We start from the raw sequence: 25,368 nt of genomic DNA on the forward strand, positions 1-25,368 counted from the left end.
ACTGTGCTCTGTATCCTACATATTCCCCCAGCTTCCAGGCCCCCTACCAGGCATTAGGGGGTGCTGTGCTCTGTACCCTACACCCCCCATCTCTCAGCCCCCCTGCCAGGTGTTAGAGGACGCTGTGCTCTGTATCCTACGCATCTCCCAGCCCCCCTGCCCAGCATTAGGGGTTCTGTGCTCTGTACCCTACATTGCCCCATCTCCAGCCCCCCTGCCCAACTTAGGGGGTGCTGCGCTCTGTACCTTACACATCCCCAGCCTCCCTGCTCAGCATTAGGGGTGCTGTGCCCTGTATCCTATGCATCTTCCAGCCTCCTGCCCAGCATTAGGGGAGCTGTGCTCTGTACCCTACACATCCCCCGTCTCCCAGCCCCCGTGCCTGGTGTTAGGCAGTTTCTAGTGTTTGTAAACGTACTGGATGTTCCAGAGTCTATCAGCACACGCTGGGTGCAACAGCTGTGGGTATCGACAGGGCCTGATGCTGGAACCTGACCTGAAGGTGGGATTGACCACTATCCTGGCGGTTAGGACACAGGCAGGTAGTAGAGGGGCTCTGCTTGGGGACCCAATTCTGCCTTTCTGTCCAGCCGCATCCCCTCTAATGACTCGCCACAGCACAGGACTTGGGGGCACCTGCTGGCAAAGTGGCCTCAATCCCCACCATACAGGCAGGGATCATTCAGCCAGCGATAGCCTTTCTCACGAGCCCCAAGCACCTATGTGTCATGGCTTCCTGCAGGGGTTCAGGGCTAGCAACTGCCTGGGTGGAGAGAACAGGGCCTGGCTAGGTAGAGGCTCAAACCGGTGAGTGGCAGTTTAGATCCCCAGCGAGCTGTAGGGGTGAAACACGGGGGCGGGGGAACCAACCCCAGCCAGTTCCTATAAACCTTGCCCCTGAGGTCTCAGTAGAAATAGGGATGTTCACCTGGCAGCATGCAGGTGTGAAGGACTGGAGAGGGAGGTGGCGGATATGTCCTTTTGATGCCCGTGCCTGTGCGCTGGGGGGGGGGGCGCAGGCTCCGCTCCGTGGTACTGCTGGCAAACGTCTGCGACTCGCATGCCCTGGGTGCACACGCCCCTACAGTGGAACGTCTACGGGCTCAGCACAGCCTGAAGAACGCCAGCTCCTGTGTAAGGGAAGTCACCAGTTTTTTACAAGAGCTGGAAACCGACACTGGATAAGCCAGGAACTCCTGATCGACACTTTCGTCCCTCCAGGAGTCCGACCCATCTAGTGCAGAGAACTGCGGGGAAAAAGACTGAGCTGAAGCTAGCTTCATGCTCTCCAGGATGCCGGGGCGCCCTCATGCTCTAGCTGAAGGGGGCCTGGGAGTTCCCAGCATTGGCCTCCTGACGTTTGTCTCTGGGAGCCCTTACCCCCCAGTAATGCCTAGCACCCAGAGACAGAGTCTCCCACGGATGCGCTCCCCCAGCAGGGTGTTCTCACTGCAGCTCTTACCCTCACCAAGCCTGCGCCGAGGACCTCCAGGATCACATGCACCATGTGCCTGGCCGCCACTGAGTCATGGACGCGGGTGTCTCTCATGCCGTTGATAGCAGTGAGGAGAAAGTCCATGCACTCCGACGGCTTGAAGTACTTTCCAGACATCTGAAACAAACTGCCAGTGAAACCCCTTTTGCTGTCCAGGGTGGATCCGGTCAGTGGCCATGCAGCCAGGACTGGCCCGGCCAGGAGTGCAGGCAAACCCCACTCTACCGGGACAGGCCTGGGTTACTACACCTGGGCAGCACAGTACCCAGCCAGCAATCAGAAGCTGTCATGCATGGCAGAGGCCAGCGTGGCAGTGCATGGGGGCACAATACTGCGCAGCACGGATACACTCTCTAGTGCTCAGCAGGGGCTGGCGCTCGTGCGCAGAAGCAATGATGCCTTTTATTGCATTAATCTCTGAGGAAGCTCCCACCAAACCTGACAAGGAGCTGGGATCAGGTTTGGATGAGCCCCAGTGCATCTTGGGATGTGTCATGTAGGCAGGTATATTGGGCTGCATTAGTAAAAGCATTGCCTGCAGATGGAGGGAAGTGATTATTCCCCTCTATTCGGCACTGGTGAGGTCATATCTGGAGTATTGCGTCCAGTTTTGGGCCCTGCACAAGAGAAAGGATGTGGACAAATCAGAGAAAGTCCAGCAGAGGGCAATGAAAATGATTCGGAGGCTGGGGCACATGACTTGATAGCAGCCTTCACTACCTGCAAGGGGGTTCCAAAGAGGATGGAGCTCGGCTGTTCTCAGTGGTGGCGGATGACAGCACAAGGAGTAATGGTCTCAAGTTGCAGTGGGGGAGGTCTAGGTTGGATATTAGGAAACACTATTTCACTAGGAGGGTGGTGAAGGACTGGAATGGGTTACCTAGGGAGGTGGTGGAATCTCCATCCTTAGAGGTTTTTAAGGTCAGTCTTGACAAAGCCCTGGCTGGGATGATTTAGTTGGGTTAGTCCTGCTTTGAGTAAGGGGTTGGACTAGATAATTTCCTGAGGTCTATTATTCTATGAGGTGGAGTGGGCCATAGGCAGGGCTCTGTCCCAGCGGATGGGGTTAGTCACATGCCTGGGTCTGTCTCTTCCCCCTGACTCCTAGGGTGTTAATTTCTGACTCCTGATAACTCTGGGCACAACAATCCCAGGAAGCACTGACTGTAGTTACCGATGTGATATTGCTGGTGTTGGTGAACCAGGTGACCCAGAAGGCTCTCTCAGCTTGGCTGTCCTTGAGGAGCTGCCGATACTCTGCACTGTGCTTCACCAGCATTTTGGCTGACCCAGGGAGGGGAAACAGACAGCAGGCAATATAAATCAGACCTTCGGTTAGCAAACGGGAGATTTGCAAGGAAGTTTAGAGAGGGTGTGTGAGAGACAAGTACAACTAACAAACATACTGTAAACTCAGGCCAATAACCTACTCCCCCATCCCTCCCCCAAACTAAACAAACTAACCCCCCTGGAAGAGTAAAAATAAACCAGGCAGAAGGGCAGCAGCAGCGTGGGGCTCTCCAGTTGATTGCACTGAATGCAGCATGTACGATTACCAGCCCTGTGGGCAGGTAGCATATGTGGGCATTTGGCCCAAGGAGCTAATGGCCCTCGGAGACCAGGAGACCAGAGGGGCTGAACTGGTGGAGCCAAGGGAGACAGTGAGGTACATAGAGGAGACTTTTAGGGATGCAGTAGAGTAGTCCCATCCCCAGTCTGACAGCCTCTGTGCTGCTGAGGAGGGTGAAAGTTTCGGGGAAGGAGAACATCGAGCTGGAGCAGAGGGAGACGATCCCATAGTTAGGACCCACCTTCCAGATGAAGTCATGATGTCCTCTCACACTGAGGCTACCCCTCCTGAGGCGGGAACCCCACTTACAAAGAGAAGCCAGGAAATAGACATTGGGGATTCAGTCAATAGACATATAAGCAATTGGGTTTGTGATGACTGGGAGAACCGCATGGTAAATTGCCTGCCTGGTGCAAAGGTTGCAGCTATCACGAGACATCCAGACAGACTTATGTGCAGTACTGTGGTATGTAACCTAGCGTTTAAATTGGCCTCTGTATGAGATAGCTAATGTGAGAGTGAATTTTTAAAAAGTCTCCAGATGTGATCCCTGGTAAGCCTGACTTCAGTACCAGGCAAATTGTTGAAACGATAGGAAAGACCAGAATTATCAGACACATCGGTGAACACAATTTGTTGAGGCAGAGTCAACATGCCTTTTATAAAGGGAAATCATGCTTCACCAGTCTACTAAAATTCTTTGAAGGGGTCAACAAGGATGTGCAGAAGGGTGATCCAATGGATATAGTGTACTTGGACTTTCAGAAAGCCTTTGACTGGGTCCCTCACCAAAGGCTCTTAACCAAAGGAAGCTGTCATGGGATAAGAGGGGAGGTTCTCTCATGAGTCAGTGGTTAAAAGATAGGAAGCAAAGGACAGGAATAAATGGTCAGTTTTCACAGTGGAGAGAGGTAAATAGCGGGGCCCTCCAACGATCTGTGTTGAGACCAGTGTAGTTCAACATAGTCATAAATGATCCAGAAAAAGGGGTAACCAGTGAGGTGGCAAAATTCGCAGATGATACAAAATGACTCAAGATAGTTAAATCCAAAGCAGCCTGCGAAGAGCTACAAAGGGGTCTAAAAAAAATGAGGGACTGGGCAAGAAAATGGCAGATGAAATTCAATATTGATAAATGCAAAGTAATGCACATTGGAAATCATAATCCCAACTATACATACAAAATTATGAGGTTTAAATGACCACTCAAGAAAGAGATTTTGGAGTTATCGTATATAGTTCTCTGAAAACATCCAGTCAACGTGCAGCGGCAGGCTCCCCTGGCCCCTCCCCCGCTTCCCCCCAGCTGCAGCCTGGCCAGCAGCTGGGCAGTTCAGCTGAGCTCCTGAGTCGTTCTGCTGCTTTGAGCTGCCGGCAAGGTAAGGTACGGGGGAGGCTGTGAACTCCAGGGCTGCGGGGAGGAGGGCAAGTGGGGCAATTTGCCCCAGGCCCTGCAGGGGCCCCCGGACCCTCCTCCGCTTCCCTCCCTTAAATCAGATCTTTTTATAGGAACTGGTTGTTAAGATTTTGGCAGCTCATCATTGGTTCTATATAAATCTATGATGCGCCGAAACCTTGAATACTGCCTGCAGTTCTGGTCGCCCCATCTCAAAACAGATATACCAGTATTGTAAAAGGTGCAGAGAAGGGCAACAAAAATGATTAGGAGGATGGAACAGCTTCCATATGAGGAGAGAGAAAAAAGATGCGGGGGGGGGGGGCGGGAAGTCTATACTTCAAACACTGTATCGCCGTAGCTGCACTGGCGCTGTAGCGTTTAAGTGAAGATGCTCCTATGCAAACAAGCTCTTAATCCACCTCCCCGAGAGGCGCTGGCTAGGTGAGTGGGAGAGGTGCTCCTAACGACAGGGGTGTGGATTTTTCACACCCCTGAGCAATATAGTTATAACAATATAGGTCTGTAGTAGAGACCTGGGACTATTTCGTTTAGACAAGAGATGACTAAGGGGGGATATGATAGAGGTCTATAAAATCATGACTGGTATGAAGAAAGTGACTAGGGAAGTGTTATTTACTCTTGCACATAACAGGAGAACTAGGGGTCACTTTATGAAATGAATAGGCAGCAAGTTAAAAACAAACAAAAGAAGGTATCTCTGCCCACAATGCACAGGCAACCTGTGGAAATTGTTGCCGTGGGATGTTGTGAAGGCTAAAAGTATAATTGGGTTCAAGATAATCAGGGCATGCAACCCCATACTCTGTATGTCCCTAAACCTCTGACTACCAGAACCTGGGACTGCATGTCAGGGGATGGATCACTCAGAATTTCCCTGTTCAGTTCATTCCCTCTGAAACATGAAGCACTGGCCACTATCTGAAGACACAATCCTGGGCTAGATGAACCATTGGTCTGACTCAGTATGTCCATTCTTATGTGAGTTATGAAGAGTAGAATACGGATAGAGGAAGCTAGACATCAGGGGAAACTCCATGGCTTGCAGGACTAAGGATAATGAGGGTTTCTTTAAAAAAAGTGTATTAGGAACAAAAGAAATCGTAGCAGTGGTGTAGGCTCATTACTAGATGGAGACTGTTTAAAAGGTTGCAGAAAAGGTGGAAGTGTTCAATAAATATGTTTTTCATGTTGGAAACCCCATGTCAGTGTATTTAGGAAGGACAAGGGTCTCCAGTGCTCTTACATTTTAGCTGCAGCATGAAGGAGTAGAGGTGGTGAAGTCCCTCCACAGCCGATTACCAGATCTCCTGCTCCTGCTCTGCACAGCACAGAGTGAGACACCCCACCAGCTGGCCCAGGATTCTGAACTCCTCCACTCCCTGACGGAGAGAGGGAGCAAAGGGAGTCATTCGCCCCTGCAGACCTAGCGCAGCGAGTCCCCCTGGCATTGTCCTAGCAATGGGTTAGAACAGGGGGAGGCAGAGGCCACCGCAGAGAGACTGGGGACAATGAGAGCAGGAGGAGCTGTGGGGCCCATCACCAGGGGCTGAGGAAAGCTCAGCAGGGACGGAGACATCTGGGCAGCAAACTCAGCAAACGTTACCCCCGAGTGGGGACCCAGGTAACGAATGAACTAATGTCCAGTCTCCATCTCAAGGGCAAGTTCCTAATCCCAGCCCCTTCTCCCATCCCGCTCCCTTCTTTGACCTCAGGCCCAGGAGCTTGGAATCACCTTGGACTCCTCTGCTCTGCATTCTGCCTCTCTCACTCCATTCTGGAGCTCCCCAGAGCCCTCCCTTTCCGTGCCGTCCCCAGCCTGCCTGCTCTCTCCTGCTGGCTCTCTCCTGCAGCCTTGTCCTCTCGTCTCCCCCTCCTGCAGCCCCTGCACTGGCTCCCTGCTCTTCCCCACCTGGCACCAAGCCCCTTGCCCTCCTCTCCGGGGTCTGCACAACCTCCCCACTCCCACTCCCCGGTTCTCTGGCGCCTTTGGCCCCGCCCATCTCTTTCACTGTGTCCCCTCCCACCTCCCTCCTTCTGTTCTGCTGCCCCAGCCTCTGGGGGCACATAATCCGAGCAACCCCCTCCAGCTGCCGGAGAGGAGGCCCTTCCACAGTGGGGATGGAGCAGCTGGAGCAGCTCAATGGCCCTGAGCATGCAGAGCAAGGGGCGTTCATCTGGCAGCCTGGCAGGAGCTGATGCCAAAGCATCCCACAGGCGTCTGACAAAGGGGCTCTGAACAGACACCTGGGTTCAGAGGCTGCTGTCAGGGCAATCCTGTGTAAATGCACTGACCCTGCAGAGCAGACTTTGGTGCTAGGGGAACAGCGGGGAGAGTCCTTGGAGACAGAATGATGGGACTCGACCCAAAGCCCACTGGAGTCAGAGGACAGACCCATCGACCTCAGGGCTCGTTAGATTGGACTCCTACTGAGGATCTTGCTGAGTCACTATTCTAGACCTGCGTTTTTCCTGCCAGGGCGTGCTGCACCACGAGGCTGCTCAGTATAGTTAGGATCTGGGGGTTATCATGGATCTCACACTGAATATGAATCAACAATGTGATGCTGTTGTGAAAAAGGGAAATGCCATTCTGAATTGTGTTAGCTTGGAGCACTGTGTCCAGTTGCAGGCACCATGCTTTAAGAAAGATGTGAACAAACTGGGGCCAGTCCAGAGGACAGCGACAAAAATGATCAGCAGTTTGGAAAACCTGACCTGTGAAGAAAGGTTGAACGAATTGGGCATGTTTCATCTTGAGAAGACGGAGGTGACACCTTTAACAGTCTTCAAATACGTTAAGGGCTGTTATACAGGGGATGGTGACAAATTGTTCTCCATGTCCCCTGGAGGTAGGACAAGAAGTAATGAGCTTAATCTGCAGCAAGGGAGATTTAAGTTAAAGAGTAGGAAAAAGTCTAAGGGTGGCTAAGCACTGGAACAGGTGACCTAGGGAAGTGGTGGACTCCCCATCATGGAGATTTAAAAAAACAGGCTAGACAAACACTCAACAGGGACAGTCTAGGAATACTTGGCCCTGCCTCAGTGCAGGGGGTGGAGTAGATGACCTCTTGAGATCCCTTCCAGCCCTGCACTTCTGTGATTCCCTCTTCCCAGGTTCTGGGATCAAGGAGACCGAATCTCTGTCGAGGACATTTCCCTCTTTTGGGAGCACAAACCACCCACAGAATCTACTTCCTGTGGCCCCAGAACTAGAATGTTGGGGGAATCTAGCTCCGGGCTCTGGCCAGGTTGGTGGGGCCCATGGTGAACACAAAGGAATGCCAGGTTCACATTGGGGCTCAGTGGAGAACACAGCAGATCCGGCCCGCGCTTCTCCACCCCCACCCCATACAGACGTTTTTCAGATATAGTGGGGGCACTTGGCCCTCCAGCCCAAGAACCTTTGTAGAGAACGTACTCTGAGGAGCCGAAGGCACGGGGGTGTCCCATGCTTGGGATTAAATGGAGCCTTGGTCCCTGAGCCCCACCCCAGCTACAGGACTAGTCCCCTTCCTGCCGCCACGCCTCCAGACCTCCAAGATGTTTTGCAGCACCAGAAGGTTGGGCTCCTGATCCTCGCACACCAAGGCCTTCAGCATCTCATCCATGGTTTTCAGAGTCTGCGTGCAGAGCAGAGGAGAAACCAGAGCAAGTGGAGTTACCCAGCCAGGTGATGAACCAATGCCTTGGCGTTTGACACCCCCCCAGGTCATAGCAGCCCCTGGTATTACAGCTCACCCACTCACTTGTACCCGCAGGGTACCTACTACAAACTCCTTCTAGCAACAGGGCCCCACCTGTCTTTGCTCTCCCCAGAAAGGCCACTGGACACAGTCTATCCCACTGGAAGAGTCAGACAGGACTCCACATTTGGAGGGCAGATTTCTAGCCAAGCTTCGGCTCCCCTGGCCTATGTGCACCTGAAGCAGCCGATCTCAGACCTGTGCCCCCAGCCACGCATGGGGGATGAATGTGCTTGTGAAGGGAGTGTCTGTTCCCCACTAATTGTCGGTGCATGTGAAGGATAAATGCCTACTACTGCTACCCTAGGAGGGAGTTACTCCTTTATCTGGGCCTGTGCTGAAGTCCTGTCGGGGAGCTGTGATCATTACACTCTTATGCCAGTGCCAGGTAACCCAGGGGACAGTACACGAGCGAGTGGCAGGATTCCCACTCGGTTTGGGACGGCTCAACATGGCCAGTTTGGGGCTTACTTTGGTGTAGAGAGCAGCCTCCACCTCCTCCATGGTCTCTGCTGGAGGCAGGGAGAAGATGCTGGAGAAGCAGGTGGCGAACAGGCTGGGTTGTGTCAGGACCCACAGCGGTGGCTTCACTTTGCTAAGAGAAGAGACACGTGCGGATTGGGGGCCTGAGGTGGGACTGATGTGCTGCTTTGTCTATTCTTATCAAAATATGATGGCTCTTCCAGAATAAACTGAGGGACAGAAGTGGAAAATTTGCAGGTTATGGCATTTTGACAGTTATTGCATGAGGTGTTATAATTGGACTTTATATTAAAATATAGTTTAGTCCTATTTTTAAATAGAAACCAGTATTTTTTGGGGGAAGAAATAGTATATTTAAATAAATAAGCAGAATATCGTGAACTCCAACATGTGGTAACAGAGGAAGTATGTGCCATCCTGTTACTTTTAAGACTCACTAAAGGAATAATAAAGGGTTGTGTGTAGGTATAATTCAATTTTTTTACTACAGAATTAGTGTTAATTCTCTCTTCATCTGTCCATATATATACAATGGCAGATGAAGACAACTTAGACACTGGTTAAAAAAAATCTCTACATCTGGAATCTCTGGAGCTGAGGAATTCCTACTAGAGAACCCTCAGTTTGGATATTTACTAACAGAGCCAGAGTCTATTGACTCAGGGCATGATGCAAAGCACATCTATTTTCTCAGCCTTTTGCCTGGATGAAGGAATGGAGGGATGTGGCTATTACACTATATAGTTAAATATTAAAGAGGGCAACAATCTTTTTGTTTTCTTAGTCACTATGTTGTCTTATTCATCTTCATTCACTCAGATATTTGTGATGATTGCTTTTTGGAAATGTAAAAATAAGTAGAATCCCCTTACAGTGAACATTCTTGTCCTTTGTGTTGTACAGTATTCTTAAGGTTAAACTGAAGGTGCTCACTTCAAAACAGATTTATATTCGGTATGTTTCAATAACTTACAGAATCTGAGTGTAGTGAATATGAGTGTAGTGAATCTGAGTGTAGTGTAGTGTACTGCTACCATCTGTTTCTACAGTATTTCCAATGGTAGCTGTATGTGCAAAAAATATCGTATTAGCTATACTATACAATCTATTCAAATTCAATTGTTGTAAAATTGGGAGAGGAGGCTGTTTATAGAGGGCAGTATGCCCCTTGCTGGCAACAGATGGTACATAGTTATGAGTCTATACTAAGGCCTGGTCTACACTGGGGGCGGGGGTCGAACTAAGGGCAGAACCGAAGCAGGGATCTAAGCCCTGCCCCTGCCCATTGCTCTCAGCCTGCTGGACAGGGCACACAGCTGTGTGCAGGGGGGTAGGAAGGTGGGGACAGCCCAGACAGCATTAACCTCTTCACCCCCACTGCCAGAGCATGGCCCCAGCACATGCAATGAGGTGCCAGGTGACTACTTGAGCTGCCCCTGCAGGACAGAGCCGCGCCCCTCGTGGCAGGCGGCAGCCAGTGAGGAACAGCTACGCCCACTGCTGATGCAAAGCCCTCCCCCTCTCACGCCCGCACAGATGGGATCATGGCCAATGCCGTCGCCTGCCCCGTTGTCAGGAAGCCAGTGCCCAGTGGGGAGAGCGATGTCTGTCTCCTGTTCTTAGCTGCAGGCCACAAGAGCCCTGTATGTGATCCTCCAGGAGCAGGCCTGCAGGCAGAAGGTGAAAGAGCTCTTCCCTCAGCTCTACATCGCTCTGCTCTTCCACATCACCTACACAGTGCAGCACACTGCTTCGCAGGAGAGGGAGCATATCCAGGAGGACATGCCCACACCCTTCAGCCCCGTCAGGTACTGCCAGCCCGACACCCAGCCTGGGTTCTGCACCGTCGCCCGCAGGCACGTGGCAGGGCCTGACCTGGGCTCACTCAGTAACAAGAGGCTCGCTCTGCACACAGGTTCGTGGTGAAGGCCATGAAAGCCTTGCTTCGATGCGCTGGCTACAAGGAGCAGGTCACCTTCATCATGAAGCAGGGCGGCTGGGACCTGCTCATGAGCTCCGAAACGCACCACAAAGGCGTCTGCCTGCTTGCCCGGTGAGTGCTGCCCAGAACTGATCACAGCAGCAGCTTCCCTCCCTGGCCCAGGACACGGCCACACTGCTGGGTGAGACGCGGCTCCCAATCGCCTGCATGGAACAGGCCGCAGCCTCTGTGCTGTTGGCCAAGGGGTCAGTCGGCTACTTCTCCACCCTGCGCTGCCTGGCGTAAACCGCTTCCTGCGTGGCTCTGGAAGGCATGGCTGGGCAAAGACAGCCTCCGCCATGTCTTTCCGCAGCATTGGTGTAGCTCTGTCAGGCCCAGCACATGAGAGAGACACCGCTGGGCCGGGGCTCTTCTCACGACCCTCACCCGCTGGTGAGGCTCACCTGAATGAAGAGCGCCATGGCCGGGACGTGCCACCTATCGTCCCGACAGTTGAGGATGGCCATGAGATGGTGGAAAATCCAGTTTCGCTCCTGGAAATTGAGCGAAGCCATGGCTCTGGCATAGGAAACACAAACACCACATCATCAAGGTGGGCAAGGACTGGTCCTCCATTTACGAATCTAACCAGACCAGTGCCACAGGACAGGGGATCCCGGGCGACTAGTCACGCGCAGCTGGCACGGACTAGTTCCTGCTGGCTTAAAATGCCCAGCGGCTTATGTGCTAGAGACCCAAACCCTTAATCACTCGACAGGGAGCCCTTCCACGAGGCCAGCTCTGAGCACGTAGCGCTGGGGCTGCAAGAGAACTGCAGACAAAGAAGGGTGTCGGTGGGGTCGGTGGCCTTCCTCATGTGCCCAGAGATTGGGTGATGAGAGACAGAAGGTGGGTGAGAGAATATCTTAGATTCACCCAAGACAAGCACTGGAGTTTTCTGCGTTAGCTTCTTTCTCACCCACAGTCACTGGGCCAACCACAGACCCACCCCACCCAGGGGCCACAGGGAGGGGCTGGCAGCCATGGGAGCAAGCAGGCAGGAGGCCGCTCAGCTCTGCTTAACTGCCGGTGGTGGTGGGGGCCCCAGGCGGTTTTAAATGGCCTGGGAGACGTGGGGGGAAAGGTGGGGCTGAGGCCCATGGTGCCCAGGCACCGCAGGCCCATGGAACTTGCCGCTCATGCCTATGGCCAGGAGAGGGGTGGCCCTGAAGGCCCTGGGGGTGGGTGGGTGAGCAGGGGCAGGGAAAGCTCCTACAACCCTAGGGGTGGAGTCACTCAGTCTGGGCATTGTTACCTGCCCCAGCGGGTGTCACGGGGCTGGAGCAAGGTTCAGGGTCAGGTATCTCTTGTTCCCCAAGGCTCAGTTCCATAGAATGGTCCCTTGTGTGACCTCAGCCTTCAAGCCCCCTCTGACATCCGTGTGCCATGCGCAGGCCGGGCAGCCGCTTGCCCATTCATGGCCAGTTCACCTGCCCCCCACAGACCGGGCGACCCTTTGGAGCACAAGGCTGCAGACCCCCCCCACACCACTGCTCCGTGTGCAGCTGAGCCTTAGTGAGGGAGCAGGGCAGGCCTTGATCTCAGCTGGAGCCTCGAGGGGCCGTCGCGCTAGCAGCGTTTCAGTGGGGCCCACATGGTGACCAATCGCGATGCCCTGCCTGCAGTCCATGCCGGGCCTTGGCCAGTGGAGCTAAGGGCCCCGTGGCAGAGATGAGTCGCGAGAGGCCAGCCCCGTTCTCTAGCTTGGTTTGCTGTTGGTGTGTTAGCTCCTCCAGTGCCCTGACCTTGGCAACGAGCTGGAAGACGCCATCGTGGAGGAGATGAGCAGGCAGCTGAGAGACCCCAAGACCGTGGTGCGCTGGTTAGCGCTCAAAGGCCTCCTCAATCTGGCCCTTCGCCCAGAGAAGGTGAGAGAGGAGGAGGGCTGGGGGATAAACCCAGAACCGCAGGGAGCTGCTGCAGGGCTGGGGTCATTGAAACCTTCCCAGGGGACATGGCCCTGGCCTGGAGTCAGGAGCCCTGGCTTCTATTCCTGGCTCTGCCACTGACCTGCGGGGTGCCCTTGGGCAAGCCCCTGCCTGGCCTTTGTCTGCTGTTCTGCAGGGCAGGGCCTGGCTCCTGCAGGGTGCGTCTCTAGGTGTTTGGAGCATCTGGCACAGCCGGGCCTGATTGTGTCTGGGGTCTCTGTGATCCAAAGAACCCTAGCACTAGAGTAGCAGCAGAGCTGCGGACTCTAGACCCCCAGGGAATGCTGGCGACCCCAGTGATCAGGGATGCTTGGATAGAGCCATTTCACTACAATTAGGAACCATTTTTTCCTACAAATCCCCTTTTAAAGCCTCATAGGTTTTAACTGTTGACGTCACGGCTCTGTCCCGCAGCACTTGCTCCTCTGAAGAGCTCTGGAAGGGCCTTTTGCTGCTAAGATCTCATAACAAGTTTGATACCCACAATATAGTGAAGGCAGAGAAAGCCCTTGGGGCTTAAATACACAGATCTGACAGCCTGGTAAAGAGGAGACAATCTGAAGGCAACTCTCGTTAATGATAATTTACTTTGCCTGAGAATAGGGGGTCAGTCTGGTTTAGTAAACCCGGACTATGACTAGATCAGACATGGAGAGGGCGTGACTGTAATTCTCTTTGTTATACACCATTCCCATCGTTCCATGCGCCCCAGCCTGGTTTTCACTTGCTTGTAGTTCATTTTCCTTTCCGGAACCGGTTAGCCTGTATATGACCCATTTTTTCCCTGATGCCGGTTGAGATTTTGTGGGGCTGTCTTTGAAAGGTTGAAAAACCAAATACAGAAATGACTGAATCTGGCTTTTAGTAACAGACTAACCCTAGAACTAGTGTGCAATATTGGCTCCCTCCTCTAGGCTAGGCTGTAAGGATCAGGACTCAGGAAAACCCAGGTTCAGTTCCTGGCTCTGCCAGACTCCCTAAGTGACTGTGGGCAAGTCACGTAGCCTCTCTGTGCCCGAGTTCCATGTCTGTACAATGGGGATAGAAATCCTTCCTTCGTGTGTCTAGCCTGTAAGCTCTAGGGCAGGGACCGTCTCTTACTGTGCCTGGAAAGCCCCCAGCACAAGCCCTTATTGCAGACAGGCCCTCGAGGTGCTATTCGAACAATAATACACTTGATTTATTTTGGTCAACGTGTTGTGTAGAGAACTTCCCACGGATGATATCTGCTAATAAAAACCATCCCCTGAGATCTGGGGTACAAGGAAGCAGCTGCTTATGTTGCAGGTTGCCGGACCCACTGTCTGTGATCTTAGTTGGCTGTGCAAAGGCTTTGAGGCTCTAACATGTCATCTGGAGGCAGGGGCGCTGGAAGACTTTTTATAGTGGAGGTGCTGCATCCCCCCCTTACCCCTGTCCACACACCCCTCCACCACTAGAGCTGGGATCAGGAGCAGGGCCATGGCTCCAGGAGGCGTGGGGGGGGGGCGGTGTGGACGGGGAAAGGGGACTGAGGCTGGGGCCACAGCTGGGGGTTGGCACAGGGCCAGCAGCTGGGACCCTGTGTGTGGGGCCAGGAGCAGAGCCCTGCGTAAAACCTGGGTGTGCTGCAGCACCCCTAGCTCCCGTGCCTCTGTCTGCAGGGGAGGCAGACATTGTTTTGGAAATGGCTTGTTGGGTCACTGGAGGGTGTTTCGTACAGCAGCTCCTCCTTTCACACAGGTGAGGAAACTCCAGCGTCTGCTGCCAGATGTCCTGGAGCGACTCCAGGAGGTAGACAGAGACATCATCAGCAAGGCCATCGCCGTGCTGAAACACCTCCTCGCCGGCATGGACAGGCAGAGCGCCAGCCGCGCGGCTGTGCAAGTGGCTGAGCAACTCCTGCCGTTGTTTGATGATGTAAGGCCTGGCAGCTCACGGGAGATCGTTCCAACAGCAGACATGTGAATGGGGGTTGGGGGGTGGGCTAGCAGGGCCTGTGCTATGGTCCTAGACAGAAAACGGATGGTCATAAATCATGAGCCCATTTCTGCCTTCCTCTGCTACCCCACTCTCCATCAGAGCACATGGCAGAAAGGATGGGAACCCTGGTGTCCCGCAGGCCTACTGACCAGGATGAGGGCAGCCTGGGGACGAGGCTCCCCTTGGGGAAGGACGTGCATTCCTGAGCCTGCATGCAGCGAGGGGGCCTCTGCAGCACAGGGTGCTGCAATGCTCTTGCTGGCTTCTAGGGTGACAAGTGATGGTACCTTGGTGAAAATCTGCCCCTCCTTTCCCTGGCCAGGAATCCCACAGCTGGCCTGTCAGCTCCGTAAGGAAACAGCTCTGTCTGTAGGTTCTGCAGCTACCCCCCTTTCCTCTCCCCTTCATTCTCATGGCAGGGCAGCGTCAAAGGACGGGAAAGTTCTTCTCAGGTCTTTAGTACCCACAAACTAGCCCCCGCCGGCGCATTCACCAGACTGATGTTCAGTCCCGCACTGGGTGGCGAGATCCAGCAAGCGGGCAGGAGAAAGGGGCCCATCCATTACTGCCTTCCAGGGGTAATGCCCCAGTGGGGGCTCCTGGAGGGACTCCCCAGCTCTCATAACGGTAAATCCTACTCTCAACCCTCCCGAACTCTGCTGGGACCCTGCCGCTCTTTATTTAGTAGTGGCACAGGCCTGGCTAAAGCTGTTCCCAGGGTCTCCTGGATCCCCAGCTGGCCAAAGGGACAGGGCAGCCTGGACCAAGGATGCAGGATCTCGCCCTGGGGTGAGCCGTTTAAACCAAACCCCTTTCGGGCCCGAGGGGAACAGAATAGGTTCTTTATGGGGCAAGGATTAAATCCAAATAGTGTTAATGAACACAACGCCCATCACCAGGGAAAGGCAAACAGGCCTCAACAACTGGAGGGAAGACCAGAGAGGTGCCAGTTCAACATCTGCCTGTGCCCACTGCAGTGCAGCCCTGATGCCCCTATACCCCTCCCACATGTTTTGTACAGAGCCTGCCCAGCTGTTCTGAGCTGACCCCTCACCCCACCCCAAACCCCTGGAGGCTGGGTGGCTTCCAGTCATGGCTTCCAAGGCCCCCTATCTGGGAGCTCCTGCACATTTACCACCCCTTGGCCCTGGTTAAATTCACCCCAGGTCCCTGAGCATGGCCCAAACAAACACCAATGTAGGAATTTGCCCCCCATGCCTGGCCCCCTTGTCCTGGCTAGAGGGCCGCTGTGGGTCAACACCAGTGTGAGCTGGGCCTGCAAAGCGGGTGGACAAACTACACCCCCCCTTCGCTCTTTGAATCTTTCCTCATCGCTCCCTCTCTGCCGCCCCTGTCCTGGCGCTGCTCCACCCTGAACATTTCCCCTTGGCTGACAAAGGCGGGTGCTGATGTCAGTGCACCCAGAGCTGGCTGTGAGAGCCCAGTGGCAGTCTCACCCCAGCTTACTGCTCTCCCTGGCCAAGAAGTTACCAGGCCAGCCCCTCAGCTGGTGGAAATCTGTATCTCTATTGCCTTCAATGGCACTATGCCCATGAGACTCTGGCCCCAGCTGTGGCTGTATGGCTGGAGGTGAGTTACCAATACCCCCTGCAGGGCAGACATCTCTGGCACAGTATGCGCTTGCCCCGCTGGATGAGAATGACTGTCACAATGTCTCCTCCCCTCCCTATATCGTCTCTTGCAGGTGTCCAGCAAGCTCCGGGTGCTCTCCATCACCCTTTTTAAAGACCTGCTGGAGCTTGTAAGGGGGCCCAACCGGAGGCAGATGAAGGAGCATGTGCTCCAGAGCCTGGTCCCACTGCTCCTCCTTGTGCATGATGAGCGTCCCAACGTGTCCCAGGTGAGGCCACGAACTGAAGTCTGCGGCTGAGATAGTTACAGAGCGACCAGTAATTTGTTGGGGGGGGCAACATGTGACACCCCCCTTTAAAGGGTCTGGCCAGTAGAGGGCAGGTGCTCAGTGCTGCGACAATCAGGCACTCAAAATCACTTGAATGTTGAGTCTAGTAGTGCCATGACCATGGCATCCCACCCAACTGCTGAGTCTTCTCTGCATCCTCTGAGCTCAACACCCCCCTGCAGCCAGGCTGAGAGATTGGGTGGGGCCAGTGGTCGCCTCACCACTCCTACAGCCACTGGCCTCCGCACACAACCCTGGCTGTGCTGGTGGGAAGAGCACAACCCTGGCCATGGCCCCTACCAGGAGCAGGGCTACTCAGCCTCCAGATGGTGCACAGGACCCAATGTGCCCTTAGCCAAGCGGCCCGGACAGCCTGTACTAGCCATGACATGCCCAAGCCCCTCCCCAACCATGCCTCTGCACATGCTAGTGCTCATGGCCCCCATCACTTGGGACACAAATGCCACCAGCACTAATTAATTCACCCTCCTACGCCCCATGAGGTGGGGAACTGAGGTGCAGCCTCAAAAATATTGAACGCCCATGGGCATTAGGCACCTAAATCCATTTGCTTCCCTGGGCCTAAGCAACTTGCCTGAGTTCCTGCAGGGAGAGCTGGGAATTGAGTCAGGTCTCCAGCCATTGCCTTAGCCACACCGCCACCCTTCCGCGAGCAGCCCGGGGTCGGGAAGCATTGAGCACGCACAGCCTCCCTGACCTCCAGGTAACTAGGCTAGTGGCTTCCAGCTCCCGTAACTGTGTCCGGCTCGCCCCGGCCCCTCTTGTTTTGCAGGTGTGTTGGGACACCCTCAGCAGTGCCGCCCAATTCCTGAGATGGCACCAGCTCAGTGGCCTCATCCAGCACAAGGAAACCTGGCAAAGCTGTGACTGCCTGGTGAGGGAGCCCTCTGGCCATTCACTGCACAGCCCTCGCTGGCAGAAGTGGAGGAATCAGTGAATAGGGCACCCCCTATTGCCTGGCTCTGTGCCCACACTGAGCCCTAGCCCCGGGACCACAACTGGGTGAGGATGGTGAGCTTTGATTAATATGAAATGAAATAAAACCTCAGAAGTTCGCAGATGCTATTGAACAGTTTAAGTTGGTTGTACCCTAGTGGACAGTTTAACTATAACCCCAGGAGTTGGTAGAATTCTATTGGACAGTTTAACCCCCAGGAGTTGGTTAAACACTATTGGACAGTTTAAATCAGGGGTTCTCAAACTGGGGATCGGGACCTTTCGGGGGTCGCAAGCTGCCAGCCTCCATCCCAAACCCTGCTTCGCCTCCAGCATTTATAATAGTGTTAAATATATAAAACAGTGTTTTTAATTTATAAGGGGGGGTCACACTCAGAGGCTTGCTATGTGAAAGGGGTCACCAGTACAAAAGTTGGAGAACCACTGGTTTAAATATAACCCATGAGTTGGTTGAACACTATGGGTCACTCTTTCTTTAGAACATACTTTAGAACAAGCGTTTACTCTAAAGAAAATCAAACATATAAAAGCTCTGGGTATTTGTAGGGTGCTTACTATGGTTGTGATACACCCATTTTATTTAAAAAACAACCCCCAAATTTTAAGCATGAAAGAAAGATGTTTAAAAAACAAACAAGCGCCAAGACATTCATTGATATCTGCAAGGGGCCCCACACTTGGGAATGGGTACAGTAATGTTAAGGATTGTTGTGTATGGTGATTTAATGTTTAATACTGTAAGAAGGCCTCAAAGAAAAATATATTTTAACTACAAGAAAAAAAATTAGCCAAAAGCAGCCCAGTTGTGCAGACAACTTAATTCCCTCTCCCCAGATCACAAAAGGGAATGTTAGGGGAGGAGGGCCTAAAGTCCTTAAGTATCTATTAATTCAGAGTTGTGATGATCGAATCTACCTGCTAACTACAGACTTTTGAAATCTGTTTGAAACAAAGAGTTAGGCTGGAGTAAAAATCTCAGTTTTTTGGAGACTGTCCTCTTTCAACAGAAACTATCTTGAACTGAATTTCTGCTGGACTGCAAGAGGAGGTGTGCTCCCTGTTTTTAACTTTGAAAATATATATTACATAATGTCACTCTTTGGCCATTCTGTCCTTACTAAATAATGGCACCAATCTTATTGCAGTGTGATCTGTTGTCTTTGTGTAAAAGATACCCATTCAGAACAAAAAGCTGAAATATATGTTGTAGAATCGTGGCTTGGGGGGGGGCCAACCTCCCTAAAAATCTGTTTACCATTTAAAAAAACCAGGGATGGTTCAGACATGTTTGAGTACAATAGAGCTGACCCACTCTGTTGAACTGAATGGTTTTAACCACACCCCCAGGTCATAGCCAAAATGACTGAGATAAACCACCCTTGTTGCCATGGGGTTAATGGTATAAGTGATCAGTAATTAAATTTGATGGGTGTACGCCCACAGTAAGAGAGGTGAGTGAGTGAGGATGGTGAGCTTTGATTAATATGCAACTGAAATAAAACCTCAGGAGTTAGCAGAAGCTATTGGACAGTTTAACTATAACCCTGGAGTTGGTTCAATTCTATTGGACAGTTTAAATATGACCCCAGGAGGTGGTTGAATTCTATTGGATAGTTTAAATATGACCCCAGGAGTTGGTTGAAAGCTATTGGACAGTTTAAATATAACCCAGGGGTTGGTCGAATGCTATGGGTTACTCTTTCTAGCAACTCAAAGTCATTAAAATAATAATTTACAAAAATAAACATGGGTCTAACCCAAAACTGAAATGTTTCCAGGGTTCACAAACCTCCACAATACTTTAGAACAAGCATTTGTGCTAAAGAAAATCAAACATGTAAAAGCTCTGGGTATTTGTAGGGTGCTTACTATGGTTGTGATACACCCATTTTATTTCAAAAACAGCCCCCAAATTTTAAGCATGAAAGAAACATATTTAAAAAACAAACAAACAATCCCCAAGACATTCGTTGATATCTGCAAGGGGTCCCACGCTTGGGAATTGGTAGAGTAACGTTAAGGATTATTGTGTATGGTGATTTAATGTTTAATACTGTAAGGCCCCCAAAGAAAAATGTATTTTAACTAAAAGAAAAAAATTAGCTAAAAGCAGAGCAGTTATGCAGACAACTTAATTCCTCCTCCCCAGATCACAAAGGTGAATGTTAGGGGAGAGTACGGTGACCACATGTTCCAATTTTATAGGGACATTCCTGATTTGGGGGTCTTTTTCATATATAGGCTCCTGTTACCCCCCACCCTGATTTTTCACACTTGCTGTCTGGTCACCCTACTCTCCCCGAAAATGGAGGGGCCAAAAATGGTTTTTAAAAGCAGTTTCGTTTTTATTCTGAAAAAAAAAATAGTTTTGCTTTTTTAAATGGGGTTATTTGTCTTCTTAGGGTATGTCTGCACTACAAGACTATTTCGAATCAACTTAATACGAATTTGTGGAATCGACCTTATGAAGTCGAAGTTGTGTATCCACACTAAATACACTAGTTCGACTGTGCGAGTCCACAGTAACGGGGCCAGCGTCGACTTTGGAAGCGGTGCACTGTGGGAAGCTATCCCAGCACAGTGGGAAGCTATCCCACAGTTCCCGCACTCCCCGCTGCCCATTGGAATTCTGGGATTTCCCCCCAATGCATGCTGGGGGGGAAAATGTGTCGAGGGTGGTTTTGGGTAACTGTCATCATTGAACCGTCAATCACGCCCTCCCTCCCTCTCTCCCTCCCTGAAAGCGCCTGCGGGCAATCTGTTCGTGCACTTTTCTACTCAGTGACAGCGCGGGCACCACAGCACTTTGAGCACGGATCCCGCTGCAGTTATGGCCGTTGTCAACTCCTCGCACCTTATCGTCCACCTCTTCCACAGTCAGCTGCTGAGAAATAGGGCTACATTTCAATGGTGCTGCGAGCACTGGTGGACCATGGGGGACGTTTTACCAACAGCAACGTCGAGTGGCCAGGCAAAGTTCATGATGTGCGTGTTTTCAGGAACTGTGGTCTGTTTAGACGCCTGCAGGAAGGTAGTTTCTTCCCGGACCACAAAATAAGTCTTGGGGATGTGCAGATGCCTATAGTGATCGTCGGGGACCCAGCCTACCCGCTAATGCCCTGGCTCGTGAAGCTCTATGCAGGCGCCTTGCACAGCGACAAGGAACTCTTCAAGTACCAGCGAGCAGCGTGACCTGTGACTGTTCAGTTTCTTTACAGAGAAGCTGAACCTGCCCCAGTTTCTTTACCAAGTGACTGTTGACTAGCATCTGCAGTTCATACCCCGCCCACCCCGCTTCCCCAACTTCCAACACACGTTTAAAAATAAAATACATGTTCCACTGTAACTTTACAAAGGTTTCTTTATTGATGACTTTGCGTTACAGGGTTGAAACCGGGACACGGACTGTGCTGGGTAGGGTGTGCAGTGATGTAAAGACCGCCTGTAAACTCGAGGAATGACAGGCTCCTGCTCCCAGAGCGGTCTGCAGTGCTGGACTGGATGTTTCAACGGAGCCTGCCATCCCTCCTTTTTGGGACTCTGTGTGCGGGGGCTATGTGGCCTTTTGGCGGGGGAGGATGGATACAGATTCCTCTGCTGCGTGGCTCTGTGGTCCAGGACAGGGACCGTTGCATGAGATCTGTAACCCCCCTCCCCCACTACAAAGTCACGTACCCCCCTACCCACACAGAACCTGCAAACCACCTCCCATACCGACCAGGGTGCATACTGACTGCAGTGTGTGTGTGACCTGCTGCTGATCCTGCCCCCGTGTCTGTACCGTGGTAAAGGTGATTGTCCTGTCAAATTACCAACCCCCTTCCCCCCCTTCAAACACAGTCTCCTCTAAAAGAACATGACAGAAACAGTAATTAACAGAAAAGTATTTTTTATTATCAACTAGACAGTTAGGGGATGAAACTGGGATGGGGGCTTGGGTGAGGCGGGAAGGAAAGGACTTCTCAAAATTTAGGGTATGAGAGCTTTTGGGTACTTGAGCACTCTGCTGGGGTGCAGTGACAGTTTACACGGGCTCTGGCGCCCCTCCTTCTGGTTATTTTGGGTGAGGGGGGTATGGAACTTTGTGGCGAGGGAGGGCGGTTGCAGATACACTGCAGGGAGGCTCTGTCCTCCTGCCTGACGTCCTGCATAACATGCACAAGGGCAGGAGCATGTCCGTTTGCTCCCTCATTAGTCCAAGCAGCGTTTGAGTCGCCTGCTTGTCTTCCTCACGCCACCTCTCCTCCCGTTCGCTGTGTGAGCGCTGGTACAGAGAGAGGATCTCCCTCCACTGGCTCTGCTGGTCCGCCTCGTCACTGAAGGAGATAGAGAGCGCATGCTGCGTGAAAGCCAGCACAAACCAGGGCCCTATGCAGCCGTGCTCGGGGAGGCAATACTCCCTGAGTACCTCATGAAAGCCTCGCGCGGAAAAGTGTGCTACCACGGAGCACCCAATAAGGCAGCTCTCCCCAGGAACCTCCTGCGGATGCTTTTCGATTACCTCCAGGAGAGCTTCGTGGAGATCTCCCAGGAGGATTTCTGTTCTATCCCCATATATAGAGAGACCTCCTTTTCACATACTTCAGCTTCCTGTTATATTAAGAATAAAAGTTTACATGGTTAAAGCACTTACCGACTGCTCCTTCCCCTGATTCAGGATCCGGGTTAATGGCCGGGGACGGTTGGTAGGGGATCTCCATGACGGTGATGAAGAGATCCTGGCTGTCGGGGAAACCAGCGTTGTAAGCGCTGTCGCCTGCCTCGTCCTCCACAAACCCTTCCTCATCTTCCCCGTCCGCGAACATCGCCGAGGAACTGGCCGTCGACACTGTCCCATCGTCAGAGTCCATGGTCACTGGTGGGGCAGTGGTGGCAGGCTCCGTAGCGTCCGTTTGGCGCTTTGATTTTTTGGTAGCCTTGTCTGGGGTCCTTGATTTTCACGCGGCGCTGCGTTCCATTCCGGCTGTATCCTCTGTCTCTCATGGCTTTGGAGACCTTCTCGTAGGTCTTTGCATTCCGTTTTTTGGAGCGCAGCTCCGAAAGCACAGACTCCTCGCCCCACACACCGATCAGATCCAAGAGTTCCCGGTCAGTCTATGCTGGGTCCCTCTTTCTATTCAGAGATTACATGAACTCCTCTGCTGGAGAGCTCTGCATCGCTGCGGGTGCTGCTGAGCTCGCCCCGATGTCCAACCACGAAATGAGATTCTAACTGTCCAGACAGGAAAAGGAATTCAAATTTTCCCGGGACTTTTCCTATATGGCTGGTCAGAGCATCCAAGAGCGTCAACAGAGTGGTGCAGTGTGGGATAGCTCCCGGAGCTAGTAAGTTCGATTTGCATCCACACCTAGCCTAATTCGACATAGCCATGTCGAATTTAGCGCTACTCCCCTCGTCGGGGTGGAGTACCGAATTCGAACTAAAGAGCCCTCTAGGTCGAATTAAATGGCTTCCTGGTGTGGACGGGTGCACGGTTAATTCAAATTAACGCTGCTAAATTCGAATTAAAGTCCTAGTGTGGACCAGGCCTTAGAAGAGTTGGCTTTAATGTTTAAATGGCTAGCGATTCAGGGGCCCAAGCTAGAGAGACGTGTGGGTGTTTAAAAAGGCTTTCGGGGGCCTCACACCTTGGGTTGGCAACGTGCGGCCCCCTCACCTTAGGGGTGACTCCCCCCAACGGATCTCCACCCCCCCCAGCGTCCCCGCTTGCCGCAGAGAGTCTGAGCCCAGGCAGGGCAGCTCTGCACGTTGCCTCCGTCCCCCTCCCCCACCAGCCCTGACCCTGCTGCCAGCCCATTGGCCGGGAACAGCAGCCAATGGCAGCTGTGGAGGGCGTTGCCAGAGCTACCTGGCCACGCCTCCACAGCAGGGAGCCGCAGGCAGAAAACAGGAGGAGCCTGTCACTGTCAGACAGACACAGCCTTGGGGGTGGGGGAGCAGCAATGGGCACCCGGGGGTGACGTTAAATACAAAGTTCAGAGGGGGTTTCCTTGGGGGGCTATAGCAACCCCCACAGAGCAGACCTGGGCTGCAGCTGGCTCTGTCCATCACTCTCCCCCACCCCACAGAGACCCACACAACCCTCTGCTCCCCAAAAAGACCCCCCACTGGCCCCTGTGCCCCCATCACCCCTCACCAGAGAGCCCCCGCTTCTGCCTCCAGTGACAGCTCCCCTCCCCCTCTGCTCCCTACAATCTCCCCCTTTGCCTTCCCCCTTCTCCCAAGTCCATTGGCCGGAATGCTCCCAACCACCAGGGCTAATGGGAGCTCCATCTGAAGCAGGGTGCCTGCTTGCAGATGCAGACATGCCTGGCTGTGCCTCAACAGCCCAGGGAGGGGGAGCCACAGGTGAACAAGCCCCTGTCATCATCATTACAGGCCCAGCAATTCTCTGGGTATTTAATTTCACTTAGGCAAGTAATTCAGTCTTCGCTTTCTTTCCAGACAGTTTGTGGCTTTTCCTGTAAGAAAACTTACAATTTCTTTGCAAAGAAGTCCATTTATAGTTTTTCACTTGAAACTATAGTTGTTCATAAGCTCATTTATTTTGTTAACTCGGTTTCATAGGCAATTTTAAAAGTCACTTGAATTGTACCTAGTTTTTTCCATTGGTCCAAAACCACATGAAAGATGTGCGGATTTTTATTTCTGTGGGCCAAAGCACCCCAAGTAGAAATATAAATGTTGAAGCTAGAAAAGAAAGGGTAAGGGTCCCTTCAGGAAACTGTCCTCAAGTCATTCATTCTTCTGGGCATTCCATTTATTGTTCCCTCCTATAGTGATAGAGATCAGTGTTTCCGGAGGAGATGCAGAAAACTGGGGCAACCCTGCAGCAACTCTGTCTCTACCCCTGTTCTCTGCCTGCTCCCTCTACCAGCCCCTTTGGTCTCCCTAGGATTCCCCCTACCATTACTCCTTCTGGGTTTCTTTCCCTGATGCTTCTCATGAAATAAAGTTTGTCATTACAGCTTCTTATCTTTGTACTATATTTAATTTTGATGTATTTATTAAGTGTTAATTAATGCACTATGGAGTCCCCCTTCAACTCTCTGTACAAATTGATCCCCTTCTTTCCATATGTTTTGCCCATAAGGTTTTCTGCAGCCCTAGGGCAGCCAGCAATAACTCCTGTGCCTTTGCAATGGGGTGAGGGAAGGTGACCGTGGGTTCCCTAGTTATGTGATTTGCAAGAAGTGTTATCATTACTCAGGGTACCAAACGTGTTTAAATTATATAAGTGCCTTGTAAAATCCCAAAGTAAGCTCATTTTCATTTTTCATGTAATAATCTCATATACAGTCTACACATATTTTTCATTATTAGTTTAATTTATTTTTATTGTTGTTATTAGCTAGATTACTGTGGGGGGGTTTTCAGTGTGAAAAATGGTGTGCTATTTTAGGGGTTGAATTACATAATACACCCCCCCCCCGCCCCTTCCCCAGTGTTCATCACTAAATCCGGTAATTTTGTCAAGTATCCGTTGTGCAACATGGTGGTGTCTACCCCTGCCCCGCGCTTCAGAGGGATGTGGGGTCCAGGGTGGCCTGGGGGGCTAGAGGGAGGCCTGGTGTCCCCCTGAAGTGTGGGGTCCCCCAAAGCACAGAGCCCCTCCCCCCCCAAGCAAAGAGCCTGGGACAGTTCTCCCGGTCCGTCCTATGCACAGCACGGCCCTGCTTGGGCACCAACAAAAATTATACAAAGCTGGAGCCCCTGACTGAAGAAGGAAAGTGAGAGGGGACAAAGTGAAAGGACTGGGAGGGGCCAAAGGAGCCAGAGCACTGGGGAGTGGGTGGGGGGAAGCTGTGCAGACCCCAGGAGAGGAGGGCAAGGGGCTTGGTGCGACATGGGGAGGAGGAGGGAGCCAGCTGCAGGAGGGAAAAGGG

The 25,368-nt window shown here is 52.3% G+C and overlaps 2 protein-coding genes across 4 annotated transcripts in view; both read left to right on the top strand.

Annotated features, from left to right (window-relative positions):
• The window catches only part of LOC123369244 (maestro heat-like repeat-containing protein family member 7), a 710,553-nt gene that overhangs the window by 645,676 nt on the left and 39,509 nt on the right, over nt 1-25,368 (top strand). The window lies entirely within an intron of this gene.
• LOC123369709 (maestro heat-like repeat-containing protein family member 7) lies at nt 12,363-20,254 on the top strand. Of its 3 annotated transcripts, none has more exons than XR_006579124.1 (5): nt 12,363-12,560; nt 14,343-14,519; nt 16,288-16,443; nt 17,297-17,526; nt 20,226-20,254. XR_006579124.1 is itself a non-coding variant. In XM_045015637.1 (4 exons), the coding sequence occupies exons 1-4, from the start codon at nt 12,474-12,476 to the stop codon at nt 17,459-17,461; spliced, it is 585 nt and encodes a 194-aa protein (XP_044871572.1). In that variant the 5' UTR covers nt 12,363-12,473; the 3' UTR covers nt 17,462-17,782. The 3 variants fall into 3 exon arrangements, 1 of the variants encoding a protein (XP_044871572.1); XR_006579123.1 differs by lacking the exon at nt 20,226-20,254 and adding an exon at nt 19,884-19,931; XM_045015637.1 differs by lacking the exon at nt 20,226-20,254 and having other exon boundaries at nt 17,297-17,782.

This window comes from Mauremys mutica, chromosome 4 (genome assembly GCF_020497125.1).
Source record: "Mauremys mutica isolate MM-2020 ecotype Southern chromosome 4, ASM2049712v1, whole genome shotgun sequence".
NCBI lineage: Eukaryota > Metazoa > Chordata > Testudines > Geoemydidae > Mauremys > Mauremys mutica.